This window comes from Periplaneta americana, chromosome 10 (assembly GCF_040183065.1).
Source record: "Periplaneta americana isolate PAMFEO1 chromosome 10, P.americana_PAMFEO1_priV1, whole genome shotgun sequence".
Taxonomy (NCBI): domain Eukaryota; kingdom Metazoa; phylum Arthropoda; class Insecta; order Blattodea; family Blattidae; genus Periplaneta; species Periplaneta americana.
In genome coordinates, this window is record NC_091126.1 from 80,875,460 (window position 1) to 80,898,509 (window position 23,050).

A 23,050-nucleotide genomic window follows, 5' to 3' on the forward strand; every position below is an offset into this window, starting at 1 on the left:
TGCACCTTTTTTGTATCCTGCATGTACTACACTGCTCTTAAAGGCTACCAATGTGTTGAAGGAGCTTACGCTTTAATTGTTGTTCATATGGATTACATGTTTCATATGCTTTTGCTTTTACTTTCATCGTGAATTCTGTTGCTGTATGCTTTAGTTCTTGTAACATTCTAGTAATTTAATTGTCTATGGCTTTTTCTTGAATACTTAAATATTTTATAATAATTGTGCTAGTAATTTCAAACTGGAATATTGCATGAAGAGAAAGTAAAGGAAGAAACAATTGGAGCAGTTCTATTAGAAATGAAATTTATAGGAAAGTATCTTGATGTATCTCAGCTTAGCACACTTATTTCGAATTGCTTCATCCCTTATCTCTGCAATTATTGAAGAGAATATTCTGCAGGGCCTTAGATTTCAGTCAGTTCAGTTGCATTTATTATTTATTTTTGTACTGCATGTGTGGTTGTACTGTAGTATGATCTGGAAAATAAAAGTTATGTGATATAATTTATATTTGGGTACAGTCAGTAAGGTCATGACCATGTGTCTTACACATTGATAAAATTTCCAGAGAAATGATTATTATAAATGAGTTTTCAGTTATATACATTTAATTCAGAATATTTCTACTGATCTCGTTAAATATAAGTTGTACTTATAATTGTGTTCCCATTGCAATCTTGAATGCATCAAGCTCATTAAATATGTTTTACTTTCATAATATGAGTGGGAGTTATTGCCTATAAGATCGCCAGCTTGTGCAATATATTTTTCTAGGAAATACAAGATTTATCATAATGCTCGAAATGGACGTTTTCACGGACTGGAATGCTCTTATTTTCGCGAACATGATGCTGTCGATGACAGTGACAAAACTGAAGGGGTTGGTGGAAAAAGGAGGCTATCCCACATTTTGGAAAAAAAAAAAGTGGGTTAGTAGCATATATGGAAGATAGAAGAGTCTTCTATTACTTTACTGTACAAATGAGGTGTGGAATAACTCCATTTTGTAAAGTAAAGTCATTAATAATTATGGTGTTTCTTCTGAAGAAATCATCTTAGTGCAATAAGGGAGCTATCCTTACTAGCATTGAGAGCTTGAATGTCATTAGTCAATTGCTATTCTTTTTTACCAATATGAGAGCAGCTTATATGCCACATTGAGTCAAGATTGCTGACATGGTTTTGATCGTGATATTTTTGTGGACGATAATACTGAATTATGGAGAAAACGGACAAAGAAAAGGGAAATAAATCCAGATAATTGACAAGATAAGAAAATAAACAAGTTAAGAAATGGCGAGAAAGAGTACATATGAAGGCAAGGGAAACATGTTACTCCAAAAGTGTATAAGATTACAGTATAATGTGCTGTAAAATCACATAGTATGAATAGAAAGTTATCTCAAAGGAAGGTAGAGATCATTTTCAGATTTTTATAAAGTGGAAAAATGTGATGTTCAAAATGCTTGGTTACTTGGTATTTTTAATTGGTTATTTTACGACGCTTTATCAACTGCGATGGTTATCTAGCACCTGAGTAAGGTGAAGGTGATAATGCTGGCGAAATAAGTTCATGGGAAAACGCCGAAAGTTATTCAGCATTTGCTCTTACTGGGTTGAGAGAAAATCCTGGAAAAACCTCAACCAGGTAACTTGTTCCAAGGATCTGAACCCGAACCTGCTCATATCACAGTCAGGCATGCTAACCGTTATTGTACAGTGGTGGACGACTTGGTAAAATAAAAGCTGTTCCCTATAAAGAAGCCTACAAGAAAGATAGAATAAATGCTGAAGAAACAAGGAGGCACTTTACGTATGAACATTATGTCAAGTCACCAGATGGTAACATTGACAAGAGAACTTGTAAAAATACATTTCTGTTTCATATGGAGTATCCAAAAAGTGTCCTTATCACTTAACAAGTAAGAATATTATTATAATACTGAAAGAATGTATGAGAAAGTTATGCAGAAGAAGTAAAGTCTTTCTGGAATTAAAGTAGATTTCAGAAAAGCATTTGTTTTAATATGCAAAGGTGGACATACATAAAGTGTTACTTACTTACAAATGGCTTTTAAGGAACCCATAGGTTCATTGCTGCCCACACATAAGCCCGCCATCGGTCCCTATCCTGTGCAAGATTAATCCAGTCTCTATCATCATATCCCACCTCCCTCAAATCCATTTTAATATTATTCTCCCATCTACGTCTCGGCCTCCCCAAAGGTCTTTTTTCCCTCTGGCCTCCCAACTAACACTCTATATGCATTTCTGGATTCGCCCATACATGCTACATGAATGCCCTAACCATCTCAAATGCCTGGATTTAATGTTCCTAATTATGTCGGGTGAAGAATACAATGCATGCAGTTCTGCGTTGTGTAACTTTCTCCATTCCCCTGTAACTTACATACATAAAGTGTATGTAAAAATATAGAAATGCAGTGACAGGGATACCTATGAGACAGTTTCCAGCAAGGGAAGGGAAAACTGTCTAAGTTGGAACTTTCTGTGGAGCCTAAGTATCCTCACGAAAGACCAATCAAGGCTGCAAAACTTAAAGATATTTTGTGTATACCAAGGATTGTATTTGAACCTGAAGTCAGACAACAACTTTAGTGAGGATAATGTAGAAGATATTGATGATCATGATGTGGAAATGGAGATGTAATAGCTCTCTACATATATTGGTTTTGTAATAGCTCTCTAAGTATATTGATTTTTATCAGTTGTTTTCCAAAAAAAAAAAAAATAATAATAAATAAATAAAAATAAAAAAACTTTTCAACATTTGCAGAGAGTTGCTTTAATAAATAAGGAATAGTGTTCCAATTGGTTTTGATTTTGGTGACTTCAAAGACAGATTAGAAGAATTGTACTATAACTTAAGTATCTCAAAAGTGTCTACATGAAACATAGCTCCTTTTTCCCATTAACCTTTTCAATTAATGAACAGTGAGATGACGCAAAGTATTACCTTAAAATATTTATATATATACATCAATTATAAAAGTTTCGGACACATATTTTCGGAAATTGTCATCCCTTTATCATATTTAAACAGACGGAAACCTTGAATGCCAATCACTTCATTCAGCAAGAGAAAACTGTATTGAATAAAATGCACACATCTTTAATAATTCACTTTGACACATATATTATTACTAGCAAAAGCAAATGATTTCCAGCCCAACACTTATGATTGTAACCTTTATTTCACAATCTGACATGGGTATATGGTCGCAGTTTAAAACAATAAGAAATTCGACTCACTGCTCAGCATTGGTCTGTGACAACTGCTCATTAGCTCAATATGGAGTGATGAAATGTTGCAGCACTCCAGTCCATTTCGAGTCCTGGTTTATCAGAGTTTTGGATGTAGAAGGATTTTGTAGAAATTCAGTTGGGGATGTCATGAGCATGTTACAAACTTTGTTTGCATTCGTGTTTCGACCACAATTTCAAATTTTGTAAACGTGACTCATCTCACATTTTTTATTCAATGGTGTGTACTGAATGTATAAGATGAAAGACAGTCAAGTTTGCTGGCAGTTTATAGCAATGACTCTTAGCATGCCCGCTTTCTTAGCAATGCTTGTTATTTTATTCTTGCTTTCACTTGCATGTATTTGGTCTCTCAATTCACCTGCATTCACTTAATAAATTTGGATGATGAACGAGCACTGATTGTATACTTTGTTTCTAGGTTCTGTGGGTCCCTATTCCCCTGCTAGTCACCGAATGCCCACTCCCAGTCCTGTGACAAGACAAGGTGAATACTGATTATGTAGGCTTACATGACTTGCCCTCTCACCTGTCCTGCCCTCTATCTCTATCTTTCTCTGTCTCTTCCTGGTGTTGATTTGGAATATAATTAATTTATTCATTCTCTGGTGTTGGAAGTTCCAAACTGCTTGTAATTCATGACTCAGTGTTTTATGCTTTAAGACAATAAGGCAAGGCACAAATTGTTGCGACTCATTTTGTTATTTTTAATCTGATAATTGTGTATGTGTCTGCAGACATCAGAGAGCCGTTTTTTATTTGGTTGAGAATATAGGCCTATTAAAGTCCTATGTAAGACAAAATTTTACACTATATTATCCTACTTCTATATTTTTTATTGAAGTTCCTCAATATTTCAAGTCATATCCAACAAATACAAATTCTGCTCAAAAACACATTATCTTTGTTTATTCAATGATTTTTTTTTTTTTTTGAATAGGTATGTACTAATAATATCCAAGATCACATTATATAACAAATTGTTCAGCCTTATAGGCTTTGACGGCAACAACTTTTATCAATTTCACTATGCTGCCATCTAGCTACTGCATAAGAAGTCACGTTGTAACTCTCATTTGATTTGCATGGAACAACTGTACTTCCATCTAGCGATCATTCTCAATCGATGGTGGCAATCCTTGTGGTTGTTCTCTTTCAAATGTTACCGATTTTAACATGGGGATGGCTAATCTGTTATGTATGTGATCAGGGGTAATCCACAAGGTGAACCGTAAGATAATGTCATTAATTTTTGGCGGATTATTTCTTCAGTAAAGAGCAACAAAAAAGTCAAATGCCATTTTGCTAGGTTTTGAAGTTTTCCAGAAAAACATGCATTTCCATACATATGAATTATGACATTGCGCAATGCTGCAGTCAGCAGGGATTGTACAATAAGTTGTGTTTCTCTGATCAACCCCTTCTCCTGGCTTGTTTTGAATAGGGAAGTGGGAGGTCATTGCCATGTACATTGTTTTTAAATTCATAAGAAGATATACCATTTAATCTTTGTGTTTAAACTGTGTTAGAGAACGGAGAATGAACATTTTTCATTTCACGTTAAACAGAATCTTGGAAAATTTAAAATAAACCCTACAACCTAATTTTAATTCAGTGTTCAGAGAACACAGGCAATAAGATATGCATGTTTCAAACTAAATTGAAAAATTAAGAAATATTTCTACATTCCCATTTCATTTGAATATTCTAGAGATCGTAAACAATAATTATGCTTATTTCACGCTATAAAAACAACATTAAAAGAAATTAAAACTCTAAAGGAAAAAAATAATAATACGATAAGCTTATTTTACATTAAAATAATGGACAAAATAAAAAGAAACGTATACATTATTTTTAAGCTCTTTGATTTAATTTTAATTAAATATTCAGTGAATACAAGCAATAAGTAAAGCTTATTTTACGTTATACAAATCTAATTAATGATTAGAAAATCTCCGTTTGTCATTCTACGAGCATTTTATTCAGCCAGTTAGAAATAGTACCCTCCTACGTTATTTTTTTAAGTAGGAACTGGTAAACTTACATACAAGAAATCAAATTTCCCGAGCCGTCCTCAAAAGCAATTGTGTTATGTTTACATTTCTCGTTGTCTCACCCATTTCTAGCACATGCGAGCTGCATCATTCCAGGCAATAACCTTCACAGGGTTGTCAGAGTGCATCAAGTTTTAAATTTCCTTTGAAGAATGAAAACTTACATTTGTTTGGATCAAATTCCTGCACATTTAATGGACAAAACTAAATTTCTTTCAGTCATTTATTATCATAATACAGTAAAATGCCTCGTAACCGGCACTCAAATAACTGGCAATACCAAAACAAGTGCTCTTTTGGCTGGGTCAAAAAAAAAAAAAGTTTAAATCTGCCATATTGCCATAGTCTGGACCATCAGTTTGCCACATTAGGAAGTTCGGATGAACTTTCATTTTCAGTGAATATTCGAACCTAAAATTAGTGTGTTATTTGTGTTATGTGATGTGTTTTAATAAATAAAATCCACACAGATTTTACGTTTATTTAATTATGTTTGGGCCATTAGTGTTGCCACATTAGGAAGTTTTCAGTGAATATTCGAACCTAAAATTAGTCTATTATTTGTGTTACGTGATGTGTTTTAATAAAGAAAATCCACACAGTTTTTACGTTTATTTAGTTATGTTCGGGCCGTCAGTGTTGCCACATTAGAAATTTCGCACGAGCTTTAATTTTCAGTGAATATGCGAACTAGAATTAGTGTATTATTTATGTTGTGTGATATGTTTTAATAAGGCAAAAACTACACAGTTTTTATGTTTATTCAGTTATGAGTAAGTGATAGAGAAATGAACTTCACATGGCTGCAGTTTCAACATTTGGCATCATGAAATACGAACTTTTTTTTGTATAGCTATACTGATATTTATTCAATAATTCGGCAAAATCTCGTATCCGGAACTAACCTGGTCCCTTTAGTGCCAGTTCAGAGGGATTCTACTGTACACTGCTCTCTTAAATTGACTGATCGTATTGGGAATTAATTCAATAGTTTTCCCAAAATACACTATGAAATGTTTCAGATAATTTTTTTCTCGGAAAGTAAACAAAAACGAGCAAAATTGTATTAAACTTTTTTGTTTGAGATATCTCGAAGAATAAGCCCCTTGAAATTACTGTCATTACTTACGGTCCACTCTGTATATAACGCCACTGATAGACGGCAATCTTACCTTGAGATTATTTTCATCATTTTAATAGTTCAAATCAAATGTCAGTTTACTTAACTCTAAACACGTCAATTTCATCTAATTCAGTGGTTGGCAGTAGGCAGAGTTTGATAAGGGAGGAAGATACCAAAATTGAGGTTCATTGCTTCTTCTTTTATTTATTTATTTATTTTTTTGTAAGTGTGGATATATATTTTTTCAAAGTGTGGGCAGGAGGGCAAGCTGTGGTGGTTGGTAGTTGGCAAAACAAGGTTATGATGCATGATGTGATATGGTAAATCTCAGTAGTGAAATCTTATGTGTATAAGCATCCAGTGCCACTAATTATGACAGTAAATTCATTTTTATTAGAAACATCACTAAATTTATACCTGTTACGGTACTGAAAAGTTTTTTGTTGTATGTTCCGTTTGTGTACTGCTGTAGGTATCTTACTAGTGTAAGCCTAACAGACGAGTTTTATGTTCTGTCTAAAAATTGGAATAGTGTAGAAAGTGTTTGCAGTCATCCTGGTAATGGAATAGTCACTAGATGTGAAGTTTTGTGTTCCTACCATGCCATAGGCTATAGAATTTTGAAGTGCAACAATTCTTAGTGTGGCTTACTTTATGCTCATGACAGGCAGCAGATGAAATTTACGTCTTATCTCGAGCACATCAATATTCATTGCCGCTGGGGTAAACATTTTCGTGATCATTATGTTATTTGGGGTAAAGAATTGCATGTTACATGTTTCCCCATTTCAGAAATAGAATTTTTCACATTGTCAGGTTATGAGGACAGGGAATATCTTCTGGGGGCATTAGAAACCAAATGCCTAGTATATGATAGCGGGATTTTAATTCAGATTATTAAACTATAATATGGAACAAAAAATTAAAAACTCTTATGTCTGCCCATGACACTTGGAAATTAAATTTAGCTAACGAACCAATTTTATGTGCAATGCCTAATTTTATGTCGAGAGTAACGGTTGTATTTTTTTCCATGAGACAAAAGTAAGGACAAGCAGTTGCATGTTCAAGCTACATTAGTTGTTTTCTTGGAATGATTGTCTTACTGCTTGCATATCCTGCCACGAAAGTGTTTTCGTGTTTGTGTTGCACAAAAAATACATACTTAGGCTATAAACATTTCTGGTGACAAAAATGTGGGATTGTAGTGTGATGAAATTAAAATTTGAGTTTAAAGTCTCTTATTGAATGTCGCGACTACTGGCTATTCTGTTTCAGATGGATAAATGCACATTTCTCAGCATTTAGCATTACCAGTACTATTCTGACTACATATTCCTGGTTACAGTCAGGCAATGTCTTAGTTACGAATGTCAGTGTATGTTTTATTTGAAGGCAGTTAAGTTGAAGAATATGCGTGACATATTGCTATGTTTCTTAGAGTTATTCTTGTTGCATGATTATTAAGTGCCACTTTTACAAATTTATTACAATACTGTCATACCCAAAGTACAATCAGGAGTTTTCCTAAGAATGTTGTAAAATTTATTCATGTTGAATTCAAGGCTTCTTTCTGCCTTACTAAAAGACATTCTTCATATTACACAGATTAACACAGTAGAGCCTAATGTAGGAAGTACTCTGTCTAACATAGTGTAATAACAAAAACTTTTCTTTTCTATAGTTAAACAAAACTTGTTACTGAATTTTTTTTTTCCCCCACAATATTGTCATTCTCAGATTCTTATGTTTGATGTGCAATTGGTGACAATTGTTTAGAGGTTTTACCAGTTTCAATAATTGTATGCGTTCATGTTTTGATCCACAGAAAAAGAAGATTTTATCATATTAGATCTTGGCTAGCTCATTGGACAAAATTTGTATAAGCATTTGTTTTGACATTATTAACATGGTGGAAGAAAAAAAAAATAACTTTTTTATCTGCCCCCATGAGAATGTTTGCTTGTCAGGTGCGAAACCTGTTTTTGTGAACCAAACACTAATGGGCTTTATATGAAATGTTGGTTTCCAAAATATTAGTTTTTTTTTGAGATTCAGCTCTATCATAAAAATCAAAACAAGTCCTTCATACAACGTCATTGTCAAAGCCATTTATAATCTTATTAGAGGGGTCCGATATGTTTCCTGGGTCACACAAACACCGCAGAACTACTATCCAAAGTCAAACTTTTCTCTCTGATCCTTTTTAAATAATTTTCGAGAAAGGTATAAACACTATAGGTGATACTTCTGTCCTGACTTCGCATTACTTGTCTTTTTCAATTTACTAACACTAATACATACCATTACTTATTTCTACTTAGTTTACTAAAAAATGATTTTAAATTTCATACACTCAAAATAATACAAATATTTCGCCAGGCTTTGTTAACTTGCAAAAGCAATCATTGAGTTACTGAGCAGACCAACTGAAGTGCTTATTTTAAAGGGAGGCATTTTATTTTGATTTCTGTGAACCATTGTTCTGTCAGCATGATTATGTATACTGGTGTAGTCAGTTACATTTAAAAATAAAACTACCAGCACAATGAAAATGTTTTGGACGTACATGTTCAAAATTTCCATATTTAACTTATAAAGTAATTAATGTGAAATACGGTAATTTCTACCCATAGTCAATGTTACTTACATAGTGGCACCTCTTCGTAATGCTACACATTCATAGTGTGATTACATTATGACACCATTGGAAGTTCTTGGTTGGACGTTGCTCAAAGGCTTGTCAAGATCAAACTGCTTTCCAGTTAAAAGATTGTGTAGTTAATTACCTCGGTTCCTTTTTTGATCTTTTATATCAAACGTGCTTTCATGTTTGATAAGTGTGTAATTTGTTAATGGGGATAATGTATTATTTCATGTGGGTCATGACGAGGGCTGAAACTGCTATTTATACATGAAGAAGAGTGCTGGACGAAAATTTAAAAACCCAATTTCATTATTTAATGATCTTAAACATAATTTTTCACATACCGTACCATTGTTTCCAGTTTATGAAAATGAAATACAGGATTGTGTACATATATTGCACAGAAATATATTGGGTTATCTCTATTGGTACATGTATTTTCTTACTTAAATTAAGATTTGTTATTTAATTTGAAAAACAACTGACATGAGAACATATTTGATATTGTATTCAAGTCAAATTAAAATGGAAAAATCGTGGTAAGATGTGCAACAGCTATAATTTCATTATAATTCTGAAAGGTAGACATATTGATTATACAGTACATTGATTATACAGAGTGATTCACGAGGATTTACCGCCACTTAGGAGCTTATTTCCGAAGACATTCTGAGCAAAAAATGTCATATAAACATCTATCCTAATCTCAATATTTTCAGAGTTACACTAATTTGAAATTGTTAGTGAAATACCTGTTTTTCTTTAGTTTTAAGGGTAAAAGAATATTACAAACAGAGAATGAACTATTCAGGATTATCATTTCTGTAATTGGCTAGTGTTCTGAAGCTAAAAATGTATTGCTAATTAAAAATTACATCATTCTTATGCACTTAGCACAAAATTGTTACAAATCATACGACTTCAGGAACTTGATTCTTTACAGTTTATTTATGCATCCTAATGTACAGTCTTAAAGAATTTACAAGAGTGGCGTGATTTGTAACAATTTTTGTGATAAATGCGTAAGGAAAATATAATTTTGTAGTTAAAAATAAAAAAAAAAGTCTGTACGAAGCAAGTATGGAATTCACAAACACATTTTTAGCTTCAGAAAATTAATTAAAGAAATGATACTCCTGAATAGTCCATTCTTTATCTGTACTATTCTTTTACACTTAAAAAAAAAATGATATTTTACAAACCACTTCAAATTAGTAACTCTGAAAATATTGAGATTAGGACACAACTTTATATGAAATTTTTTTGTTCAAAATGTCTTCGGAAATAAGCTCTGTAAGTGACGGTAAATCCTCGTGAATCACTTTGTATATTGACAACTATTGCAACCTTTCGCAAGAGTTATGTGATGCACCATACAGATATGTCGCATCAGTACATAATTAGACATCATTTGGAACATATATCTGTACATGAAAGCTGAAGTCACGCAAGTCCATTTCTTTTTTCGAAAGGAGGTTATGACAGATTTGAGGTACCTGTAATGTAATGTGATGACTGAGATCCACATGGCAGAACGTACAAAATAGTTGTTTATTATAAAATAAAGTGGTCTGTAATGATGCAAGATTTAAGACAGCCATATTAAAGCAAGTTAACGTATTCCTATATAGCTCTAATAATATTTCTTCTAATAGGAAAAGATGGAAGTTCAGTTTTGCTATTTTGACTCTTGGTTTTTCTTATTAGTTGGTTGGTTGAAGAACAAAATTGAAATACAAAAATAACAAAAGTAAGGGTAAAATTTTGTTTTTCAAGTTTCCTGTTAAATTATTGTTTTGTAGCTTGAGTTACATTAGCTCGCAGATACAAATATTGTATACGAAATATAAGTAAAAACTATCCAATGGAAATTAGTAATGTGGAAGCTCACGATAAATTTATGTGATGTGAGTGATTTTATTTAGAAACAGAAAAGTTTTATTCATTATCACCATGAATTATTTAAGTGATTATTGGATCAAGAATTCAAAGAATATGCTCAAAATAAAATATAAAATTTGAAGCTATCCTTAGTAGAAAGAAAGCATCAATGCTATATTTTTTAGAATTATTTATTAGTTTATATCTGTAGCAGATATAGGCTTTTAAATTGTTTCGTATAAACAAAGGCTTAGGACCTTTTCTGTTAGTATTTATGATTTCTGAAAAATAGTTTCTCAAAATTAGTACCAGTATTTAAAAAAAAAAATATATATTTTTGTGTCATATGTATTTAAGTACCGGTATTGAAGTCATGTAGTAATGAATGCGACTGTGAGCGAATTATGACTATTCTCCTAGCTGTGTCGTACAGATTGTCTTGATGTATGTAAAGCCATACCTATGTAAGTGACTCCATAAATACATTCTATGTTGTGTGTTAAAAGTTATATCAGTTACAAAGCAATCTGCTAATGTAAGGGGTTTATTCTATCTGCTTCAGTGTGAGCTCTGTTCTCTGTTGATTCCATTGTATATACTCACGTCAGCCAATGTGTGTATGTGCTTCCATTGTGTAATCTTTCACTTACACACATTTAATTTAGGTGGTGTGTGCTATCCTGCTAATGTTTGTAAAATGGAAAACCATTCAATATAATGTACATTGTAGGTTTGTGTGGGAGTGAGGAATCCATTGTTCAAAATTCACTTGTTTATCATCTTGTGTAAAATCATTTCAAGTTTATGGGTAGTTGAACATGAGTTTTAAATACTTTTACTGTGATTAATATTATTAATATTCATGGTCACTGGCAGAGCTTAGAGATTAGTGAGCTCAAACCATGCTTCAGGGCTGTGCTGAAGCCTGGGTTCGTTGATTGACTGGTTGGCAATATTTTTCCGAACTGTAAGCCGAATATCAAGTAATCTCATGATTTTCTCGAACTTATATCGTCAAATACTATCTTTCTCTGACCAGTTCAACCACTGCTAAATAACTGGTCTGTTGCTACAGCTTTGGTTAGTAACTGGTTAAAACAATTAACACTTAATAAGATTAATCCATTTTATATGATATTAATGTATTAATTTAGGTTTCATTTTATAGTTTCTTCAAAATCAGGGGCGTACGCAAGGTGGGTTACCGAGATTGAACCCCCCCCCCCCCCCCTTGAACTTAAAATAATTATATATTTAAATTTGAGTGTTTTTTTTTTTATTCATAATCGTTTTCCCTTCTCTAATTTTTCACTTTCAAGAGTAACAAAATCTACATCGACATAATACATTGTCCTCCCACCCCTCCTTCAATATCATCCTGTGCTGTGGCACATTCCAATTATAACAATGCTATCTTTATTATAGAGAGACCTACTGTCTAGTACCGATCTAGTAATAAAATGAAGCTGACACAATGTGAAGTTTAACTTGTTAAACATATTGAAAAGATTGTTTTGACAGTTCTGCTGTGGAGATGTTAAATATTGTGCATTGTCGATTTTAAACTCATTTTAAGAGCGGTATTCATCCGTTCTTTAGTTTGAGTTCTGATTTTATTGTGAAACATTCGTTTAACATTTCGTGCATTTGACAGTTCATATTTTTAATATAATATATAATAATATTCATAAATGTACCATATGAATGAATGAATGAAATAGCCTTTGGATTTCCCGTGAAGTGCTATGGCCTCCTAAAAGGGGAGCTCTTTAGAGATCATGCGGTGAGCTAATCTGCATGACGGTAGATTCTGTTCTATATAAGTTTTGTTCGTCGTTTGTGTGTGTACACTTGCGCTCTCACTCAATACTGGCAAACTGTAGCGATCTCCATTCTTCTCGGTTCTTGGCTGTTCTGGACCACAGGGGTCCAGCTAGGCTCTGATGTACCATAACATAGTAATAATAATAATAATAATAATAATAATAATAATAATAGTAATAATAATCAGAGACTGGAAGTTAAGTTGTTATGAATCATTAAAATAGGCAGGCAAAAAGGCACCATAAATAGCTAAAATAGGCAGGCAAAAAGACATTAAGTTATAAATAGCTAAAATACGCAATAAAAGGCAATTACAAAAACCTTGCACTAGACCCACAACCTTGCAATTTCCACAAAGGGATTTCGGCAGCAAGAAAAACTTTACATAAGTCTAATGCAAATTGAGATTTTCGACTCGATGTTGCAATTAATGTTGGAAGCAAAGAAATCTTCTTCTTCCCAGTAGCCTTGGAAAGTGCATTTTTGTGTTTGGTTGTACTGATATGTTGCGGTATGAAATATTTAGCTAGCTACAACAACATCGCAATTAAAACTGAAAGAAAAATAACGTTAGACCCACACTCATTGTTGCCTTGTCAAATAAACACAAGCGATAATTAAAACGCTTACTGTTATACATTTTTGCACATCAGCACTGATTGTTGCAAAGAGAATATGAACTGACTGAAAGACAATAATATACATTCGGTGAAGTCACTTTCATTGTAGTGGTTATAGAAATGAATTAAAATATACCTGTAGGCAATTTTTAATAATAAATTAATAAATGATAGATAAATAATCAAATAAAGGCAAAAAAAGCATTTATTTTGTAAATTAGGCATTTATATTAAAAAAAGGCAGAAAAGGGCAACATAAAACTGTGACGTTTCAATCACAAAGGTATAATTCGTACAGATTTACTTTCAAAATTAAGATAGATTTAACACATTTAAAAAGGCATTCTGCCGAAGTTCCGGTCTCTGATAATAATAATCAAAATTTTGAATACCAATGATGTAAATTGTAAACAATTTTAATAATAATCCCCCCTTGACAAAATTCTGCATACATCACTGTTCAAAATAGAAATGTTACCGGTACAAACACAGAATTTTACTAGGACAATAATATTTAAAACTATTTGGCTATTTTAGAATAGTTTGCTGATTCCATTTATATTTTCTTGAAAGTACGAAGAGTACAGGTATTTATAGTCATTTTTATACTTAGGACCATCCCTTGTGAGGACGGTAATTCTAATCACACTAAGAAAAAGCATCAATGATTATGAGAATAAAACGAACTGAAGTTATTTGTTTTGTGCAGCAGTAAGAGAAAGTGGTATATGTCTGCATTTTATCTCTTCTATAATTACCAATGAATAATGATACAATTGTTGCTAACTAGTCAGTGTTTTTTTTGTAAGTTTTTATAACAGTCACTTTTCACTTGGGTACCAAATTCTATACGGTATATACTTGTTTCCTCATTTCCAATGTGCTTCAACTGCCTTGATTGTCCAGATAACATCGGGAAAGTAGGTTTATTAATTTGTGATTTTAACCACCTGTTAATTTATTCAAGCGAAAATATGTGATTTTTTTTTATATTTATGACAATGTTAAAGAAATGAATTAAACACTTATTGTAAATAATAAACAGAGTAAATATTGGGATGTGTGCAGCTATCATATTGCTTTACCTGCACTAACGAAATTATTTCAGAACCATTTTAGATAACTTTTATGAAAAACTGCTCTCTGTATAATAAACTTCCAAAAAAGAATGTGTGTTTTAGTTTAGAATATTTGAAATAATAGCAATTCATAAGAAATTCAGCAGGACATATACATGTTTATTTTTGAAAATGTATTTAAGTCTCTACACTTATTTTGAGGATATTTTCATAAAATTTGACACTATTGCATGAAGTTTCCAGTGTAATTTGTCTAATTGCTTACATGAGGAATTTGTAGGTACCAGTAATAAAAATATTAGTATGCTCTGTCATATGCCTTCCATGCCTGATTTAGGTATGGGCATTAAATTCTTGGGACTTCAGTGACTAGTCTGACACAATCGGTTTACAAGCAAAACACACTAAGTCAAAATTATTACTTCTGTGACAAAGGCGTTTTTCTTCTGACAAAACTGAATCTCAAAATACTATTACTTTTAGTAAGTTGTTTCTGTTTAATTGCATTTATTTTCCAATGCTTGTATTTATTTTCCAGTTCTAAGTTTATACACATACATTATGTGCATTATATACGTTTTTTTCTCAAAAGTATTATTGTTTAATTAATGTGTTTTGCTTGTAAACCGACAATATGATTTATTCATTATAGGAACCCCTGGTGTTTTCTGTATTGAGATATATATGATGTTAGGTTAACGGAAAAGTGGTGAAATTAGGGTATCCAAACGTCCTCTTTTTTCCTGACATGTCCTCCGTTTTAGGCTTTTGTCCGGGGTCTGGGCGGATTTAAAAAAAAAAAAAATTAAATGTCCTCCTTTTCGTAACTTGTATGTCTGATATTTTGAAGTTATCTGATTTGACGCCTTTTTCAAGTAATTTGCCTGTAGATGGCAGCAGCATTGACGGAATATATTCTTTCTGTCCTCTTTAATTTGGCTTTCATATGTAGCTAACTGTAAAATTATTTTGATTAAGTTTTATCATAATTAATTTGTAATAAAATAGATAGTAACATATTTTTAAGTATAATTTAAGCCTAAATCTGTACTGTAAATATTTTGTAATAAAATAGATATTCACGTAATTTAAAGTACAAGTCTAAATAGCCACCAGCGTAGCTCAGTTGACTAAGGCGCGGGTTCGATTCTCACTTGGGTTGATTACCTGGTTGGGTTTTTCCGAGTTTTTTTCCAATAGTACCGGTAAAGCAAATGTCAGGTAATCTATGACGAATTCTGGGCCTCATCTCGCTATCACCAATCTCATTGATGCTAAATAACCTAGTAGTTGATATAGCGTCGTTAAGTAACAAAATAAAAATAAATGAATAAATCTGAGTACATAATATTTTCTGTCCTCTTTTTTCGAACAGTGTCCTCCTTTTTGAAGCTTTGTGTCCTCTTTTTTATCGATGTGAATCTGGCCACCCTAGGTAAAATGATGGTAGAAAAAATAGCAGCATGCTGACAGAGCTTGCTTATGCTCATTGTTCATTGAAATTTCCACTTGTTTGTATCGGAATTCAAACTTGCGTCTCTGAAAAACTGATACTCTACCGGACATAGAAGTAAAAATTTCCAAAATTATTTCGAATAAAGTTTGTGGGAATTAATTATTTATTGTTAAGAAGAATTGTGTACAGCTCTCTGTATGGTAGGCAGATAATTCCACCAAGATATTTTGGTTCTCACAGCACAGTTGGTTCGTCGTAATAGCACTTGCTCATAGAGCTACTTTCTTTTCTTGTTATATTTGTATAGTAGGCTACTTAACAAGTGAGTAATAAGTTAAGACATTTTCACAGTGTGAGGTGCATGTTACCATTTTGGAAGTGGGACTACAGAAACTTTGTCTCCTCACGTGGATGTGTGTTAGCATTCTCATAGTTTCTGTGTAACTTGAAAACTCATGGAAGGGCATGTTGTAGAAACATACTCATAGAGGAATTACAGATTTTATTCTCTTTACTCATTTAGCAGTGAGTGTGAGGTATTATAATTACTCTTAATTGAAATATCTACATATATATCAGAATGAAGGACTGATATAATGTGGTTGTCATCCTCATGTTGCAGCTAACTTCTGTTATACCTAAGGGTGAGTTGTAGCCTAACAAACTATGTGGATGAGGGGATGGGGAAAACACAACAACATAATGTTTATAAAAATTAAGGATTGTTTATAAAAATAAAGGAATGATTTACTGTATGTCTGAGAATACTGCATTATATCCGAATTTTGTGATACAGTTCTACTTTGTGAATGAAAAAAAAAAAAAAAATGTGCTATGGAAAAGAAAGAATTTTGCCAAATTCATATTCACTGATGATAATTTTTTTCTTTTCACTGCATTATATCCGAATTTTGTGATACAGTAAAATACTAGTATAATGAAATCCTAGGGACCTCCGTTATAGTGAAATTTCGTTATATCGAAATATGTTAATTTTTAAAATAAAAAGCATGCTTGTTCTTTCACTTCTACTTATGCCGTAAATTTGGGATATTTTGCATGTAAGTCTGGAAGTTATTCTTAAATAAAATAAAGATTGAACTTGCATTGCGTTTAAAAATAAAATTAAAAAATAAAGAAAGGCATAGGAAAGAAATAGTCATAGGAAAGTACAAAATTCAAGTTTAATGTAGCACTTTATAGAGTAAGAGGTGCCATGTTATTTGGGAACCCTGTTGTGAGATTAGTGAGTTGTTAAGCTGTGTTTGGTAGAAACAAACTAAATGGGGAACAAGAAAACAACTGCATAGAGCTGTGATTGGAGGCGCCATAATTTGCGAGATCATTGAGTTGTTGGTAGAAGGTAACAAAATGGGGAGAACAAGGGATCAACTACATAAAAAAAAACTAACAGTAAATTTAGAGACATTTACATCTTGATAAACATAGTTAGATATTTTATAACGCATGACCACTATACAATTGCAATATTGTTATAGTATAAAATATGTCCCAACTTGCTAACAAGTATTTTTCGTTAAAAGGTAGATTTTTCTGCAAGAGAGAAACATTTTTATTTCGTTATACAATACTGTTTTTTTTTTCTCGTTAAAACTGAATTAGTTACATTGAAATATTTTGACATTAAATTATATTGAAAAATGAAGGGGACAGAAAATAATTTCGTAATAATGAATATTTCGTTACACAGGCGTTCGTTATAACGACATTTTACTATATATTTTTCTGTTCCTGTAAAGGTGTACCGGTACTGTACTTCCTTAGGCACAAAAATTGGTTCAACCAGTAGAATGAGGGACGTTTCAGATTCTATATAACGTGAAGGATGTTTTTTCTTTGCAATAACTTCTAGAAGTACTTCTGTGCTTATAAGGCCCTCTTCAAGTGAGCATTGCTGTTTTCCTCTGGAGGAATAGCTGCTAGAGCATGATAATGACCATTCACCTTCTTCATTTGAGATACGAAAGCTTAGGTTCCTGACATTCTGAGGTCTTCATGGTATGTTCATGGAGCACCATTATGTACTTTATCCTTACCTTATATAAATGTAACAGATACAAGTACTGGTACTATAGATCTAACAAAAGTAATACAATTTGACAAAGACATGAAACGATTTAGTTCATGAATTCCTCTGATAAGCATGATTCGCTACTTATTACATTTGTTATATTTATTCTACTACACTGAGTCATAGTTTCTATTATAATGGTTTACAAATTATTATTTAAACGAATTACGTGCTCTTTCTGCTATGTGAATGCCACACAAAATTCATTAAGGACTACTTTCCCTCTACCTTTTCATTAACAAGTATCTAACATGGTTCATTTATGTGATTATTTTTATTGAAGTTTTGTAGTCTCAGTTCCTTTTGTTGAGTGCTCTTTAGTGCCATTCTGATTTTATAATCTGGGAAACGTAGCTTCACAGTTACATCCTAATGCACTTCATTAATAAAATTAATTTGTTGAGAGACTTCTTTTAAGGTGAATATATGAAAGGTAATTAAAGAAATCTCTTCTTGTGTGACACTTTGTAAAGAACTAATGATTGTATTACAAATGTGTTCAGATTTGTCTCTTATAATGGACAGAAGTATTAACGTTCAAGTCATTTTTGGCATGATTAGAATATAAGCAAACTGAATTGAATTTCATGGTTTTCCGTTATACATGCCACAGTGCCAAAATGCTAACTGTTAATTTGTACTTTGGGTATGATGACTATAACTTTGGAACTTCCATTCTTGCCTGTAGTAGAAGTATTGATAAGCTTAAATTTGTTATACTGCAGAGGTAAAACTGTTCTAAACTGATATTTTGCACTCATGCTAACCTTGGGTACTGTTTCAGACTCCTCCAATTCTGGTGGTGAAAACATGTACACAATGATGAAGTCTGTACCTGGAGGAAACATGCCAGGGGTGAGTTTGAACTGCTGCATATGCTTACATTCATACTGTTTACCATTTTATCAAATGTGAACATAAGTGACTCATGCTTACCATGGGTGCAGGATTTTCCGATGGGTGGTGGGCCAGAAGGTGGACCCATGGGACCAATGGGGCCTAGCACCATGGGCCCAGTGATGAACGGAGATGGGCTTGATGGGATGAAGAACTCTCCAGCCAACGGTGGGCCCGGGACTCCACGGGAAGACAGCGGGAGTGGGATGGGAGACTACAACTTGGGGGGCTTTGGGGGACCTGGGGAAAATGTGAGTATGAGTGCCGGCAGCTATTTCTCGGAGACATAGTTCGCCCCGATCTAACCCGACCCGACATTTGTGCACGGTCTAGGCTTAACTGGGCCTTCTCGAGGGATCCGTCCATCCTCAGCCGGCCACAACCATATGGAATTTATCTTTTTTTATGTTTATTTTGTAAATGAAATGTAGCACATTTCTAAGGATGTGGGCTGGGTACTTAAGATGTATGCACCAACTGTAAAAAGATGAATGAATTTTAGTTTAGATGTTGGTGGTGAGCCTTAGTGTTAGGTGCCAGCATTTACGTGATTTTTCTGCCATGACAAACTATGATAGACATTGCGCAAGTGTGAAAGCTGAATCATTTGGAATGTAGCATTAGGAAAATGAATTTGCATGTCATTGTAGGCAGTGTTAAAAGCAGGTGCAGCATTGTTGTATGGCAGATTTAACCAATTTCACAGACCAGGTTTTAAGTTGGTTGGATGCTGCATTGAGGGTTCTCTATAGATTTGTGTAAGCAGGGAGTAGGGAGGATGCTTTGCTCCGGTGTGCTCCATTCGTCAGGGTTGCGTTCTGATCTCGGCACACGGCCGGGGGGTGGAGCTTGCAATCGTGGCGAGTCTGGGTGCACCTTTTGGAACTGTAGATGTGAGGAAATCTTGTAAGATGTTTGGAAAGGTATTAAAGTTGATTTGAATGCTCAGAATGCCTCGTGTTAATGCGCTTGCCCCTCCCTACTGCCTTCGTCACATGATTAACATGTCCGCCCGCCACACTCACACGATGCCGTGATGACGGAAGGGTGTGTTGCATGAACCAAATTTCTTGAAATTATTTTCAATAAATTTTGTTTCGGGTGTCATTGAAATTGATAGACCCTTTTATTTGCAAAGAGGAGAGGATGAAGGGGGAGAGAGAGATTCTGTAGATGTCATGAAAAACTGTTGGAAGTTTGGACTGTGCAGTGAACCCTTTCTTCCTTGCAGGACCAAACTGAATCAGCCGCCATTCTGAAAATTAAGGAAAGCATGCAGGAAGAAGCGAAGAGGTTTGAAAAAGACTCCGACCATCCGGATTATTTCATGCAATAACACCCCGTCCCTGGCCCATATCCTTCCCCTCCTGGGCTCCTCTCCACTCGCAGGCAGTCCTTTCCTTCTCCAGTCCTGGGACCTGGAAACAAACTGAGAATCAGATTGTTGTAAAATCAGATTGCAGTCTGCACATACATATATACATACATACGTTCATTCATGCATTCATTCATTCATTCATTCATTCATTCATTCATTCATTCATTCATATACACAGAAACACACACACACACTGCTAAAGGATGGAGAAGTCTGGAGGCAGTAGCCATTTAGGAAAATGGAATTTTTTGCCCCCTCTTAGGAAATTTGAAAGATTTTCTTTTAGTTTTGAAATATTACTTTGGCGTTATTTGAAGAGGTTTGGACGTTGTTGAACATGTTCCTATTTTCCGTGAGGAGGAGAAGAGACTAGCAATCTGATTCCTTGAGGTATTCTTCAAGTGTGAGTGACAGACAACAGATAAAGTGATTCAGTGACTGAAATACAGTGCAATTGAAAATGATTGACACGCATGACACGAGCAGTACGTATCACGTACGAACGAGCGAGGTACTTTACATACCAAACAAACCGAGGAGCTTACTTGCCCGTGTGAAGGAAATACAAATTTGTGCCCTGTAGTGGTAGCTCCACCCTGACCCACCTCGTCCCTCCCATCCTTATAAAACTGATGTATCTCTCACAACAAGAACCCTCACGCCGGGGTTCCACAGATTTACATCATTTTTTATATTATTTATATGCAAACAAAATATCCTATTTAAAATTGATATTTCTATCAGCTGAGGAAAATGCCATTCTCTTTAAATTTTAGGCTTATTTAAACATCCATGTTCTGAAACTGTTGTGTACATTTTGTGCCACTTGTATGTGTACCTTTTGGTGTAATATCGCCCCATCTCCATCATTCATCCCCATTGCATTATCTTAGTTTAGGATATTATTCAAGTGCAGGCAGGGACGCAACCCCGGAATATGTTGGAAGGGGTACGCCAATACCGGGCCCCTTCGAGTGGCTTTTCTGGTTCTTGTCTGATGCAGAGCCCCTCCTCTTCCATCTGTAGCCATAGCCGGGTTTGTGGCAAGTAATGCCAGGTTCGTTAAATGTGCTTGGGGCACACTGATAGCAGAACCGGCAAAGTCTGTGGGGAGTCACCCTGCCGTGTTTTTGGAACGTAAAGATGGGAAGGTTTCCTCAGTCGAGGTGGTACCACAACCGTCTTATCAATTTCAAATCAAATCCCTTAATTTATAATCTCTGTTAAAATGTTGGTAGTGGAAACTTTACCATCTTTACATCGTACAGCCATACGTTGCCTACTATCTGGCATGAACATAAAGCAACCTGAGAGTGTACATACCCTTGGATGTAAATTGTTTCAGAGGTCCGTGTTGGGTCCGAAGTCACACATTGTAAATATATTTAGTTTTTCTGTAGAAGTGTGTACAGGCCAGCCAATCGGGCTGCACTGTGAGGGAAGTTGACAACTCGGATGAGATAGCAAGAAAGGTTTTCGGAGCTATGATACTGGTCTTGCTATATCAGAACCCTACCACATGAGCAGGAGCATCTGACACATAATCAATCTTTGCTCAATTTTATTTTCAAGTGATATAGGACCTCGACAGCTCAATCGCTACTCCAGCAACACATTTCTTTCTTCTGTGTTGGTCTTCAGTTTATTTTCTACTTCTTCGAGATGAATGTCCCTGAGCTACCGAGGTACTATCCAGTATTTCATTTTATTCATTCTTCTTGTATTTGTTCAGTTCTCAGTTTTTGTTTTATTTGTTCATTTGTTTGTTGTCAGTGTTAATGATGTTGACTTTCTGTACAAATTACAAATACCGAGCTCCAAAATCAACAAATGCTAATACTTTGGCAATCATTTAACAAACTGAATTTTCCTCATTCCTCATAACATTTGTTCCCTCGGAGTCCCAGTGTTCTAGCAATGACCAGTTACAATGTGCTGGGGAATGTGCCCATTCATCGCAGGATTGCAAAGAACTTCTCAGTGTGTCGGTAGTGGTGCCGATGCAGCAGATGTGTATAAATATATTGTCATTTTGCAATTCTGCATGTTCATGACTACAAACAAACCACTTCACAAAACAAAGAATTTCCAATACTATCGTATCTACTTTTCTCAAACATGGACTGCATTTCTTTATTACTTTTATCCTATGTCGAATCTCCAAAGGAAAAAGAAATACAAAATCGTCCCGTTTTGTTGGTGGAGTAGACCTAGACTAAAGTGTAAGTACTGTAGTCACATAGAAGAGTATTATTATAATTATGTGTAGCAATTTTGAGTAAAAACGAGGCTGGTGCACATTCTCTCTTTACTTTTCCTTTCCCTTCAATAATCCTGTGCATTGTTCCCAAACCGTTACATTCGGACAGTGTTAGGAAATATCACATCATATCAAGACTCTTGAACTTAGAAGATATTACATTGAAACCAACATGATTCACATGAATGTGAATGGTACCTCAAGTTCGAATGCAGTGAAGTTGTAAAACAAAAATGCCATATTAAATTTAACATAATGAAGTTAATTAATTACAAGACTAATTGTCCACAGGACGCTTTAGTCAGAAAGTTACGAGTATGTTATTCAAAATTTCTTCGGAGATAGTCAGTATTCCAGTGTTAATTTTAACGCTGTTTCTTTATATTCCGTGTAAATTTCTAGCAAAATCGAACTTCAAAGAACAATTTATTGCTAACTTGGACTATTT

The 23,050-nt window shown here is 34.1% G+C and overlaps 1 protein-coding gene across 6 annotated transcripts in view; it reads left to right on the forward strand.

Moving 5' to 3' along the window:
- Ssdp (Sequence-specific single-stranded DNA-binding protein) overlaps positions 1-22,640 on the forward strand; it is a 701,465-nt gene extending 678,825 nt beyond the window's left edge. For 4 of the 6 annotated variants that reach the window (XM_069837788.1, XM_069837791.1, XM_069837787.1 and 1 more), the window contains 4 exons: positions 3,710-3,775; positions 18,852-18,922; positions 19,015-19,215; positions 20,196-22,640. In XM_069837788.1, coding sequence (XP_069693889.1) covers positions 3,710-3,775; positions 18,852-18,922; positions 19,015-19,215; positions 20,196-20,300 — 443 coding nt within the window. In that variant the 3' untranslated portion in view covers positions 20,301-22,640. The remainder of the gene's footprint in view (positions 1-3,709; positions 3,776-18,851; positions 18,923-19,014; positions 19,216-20,195) is intronic. The other 2 variants (XM_069837789.1, XM_069837792.1) reach the window with 1 other exon arrangement.
- The last annotated feature ends 410 nt before the right edge of the window (positions 22,641-23,050 follow it).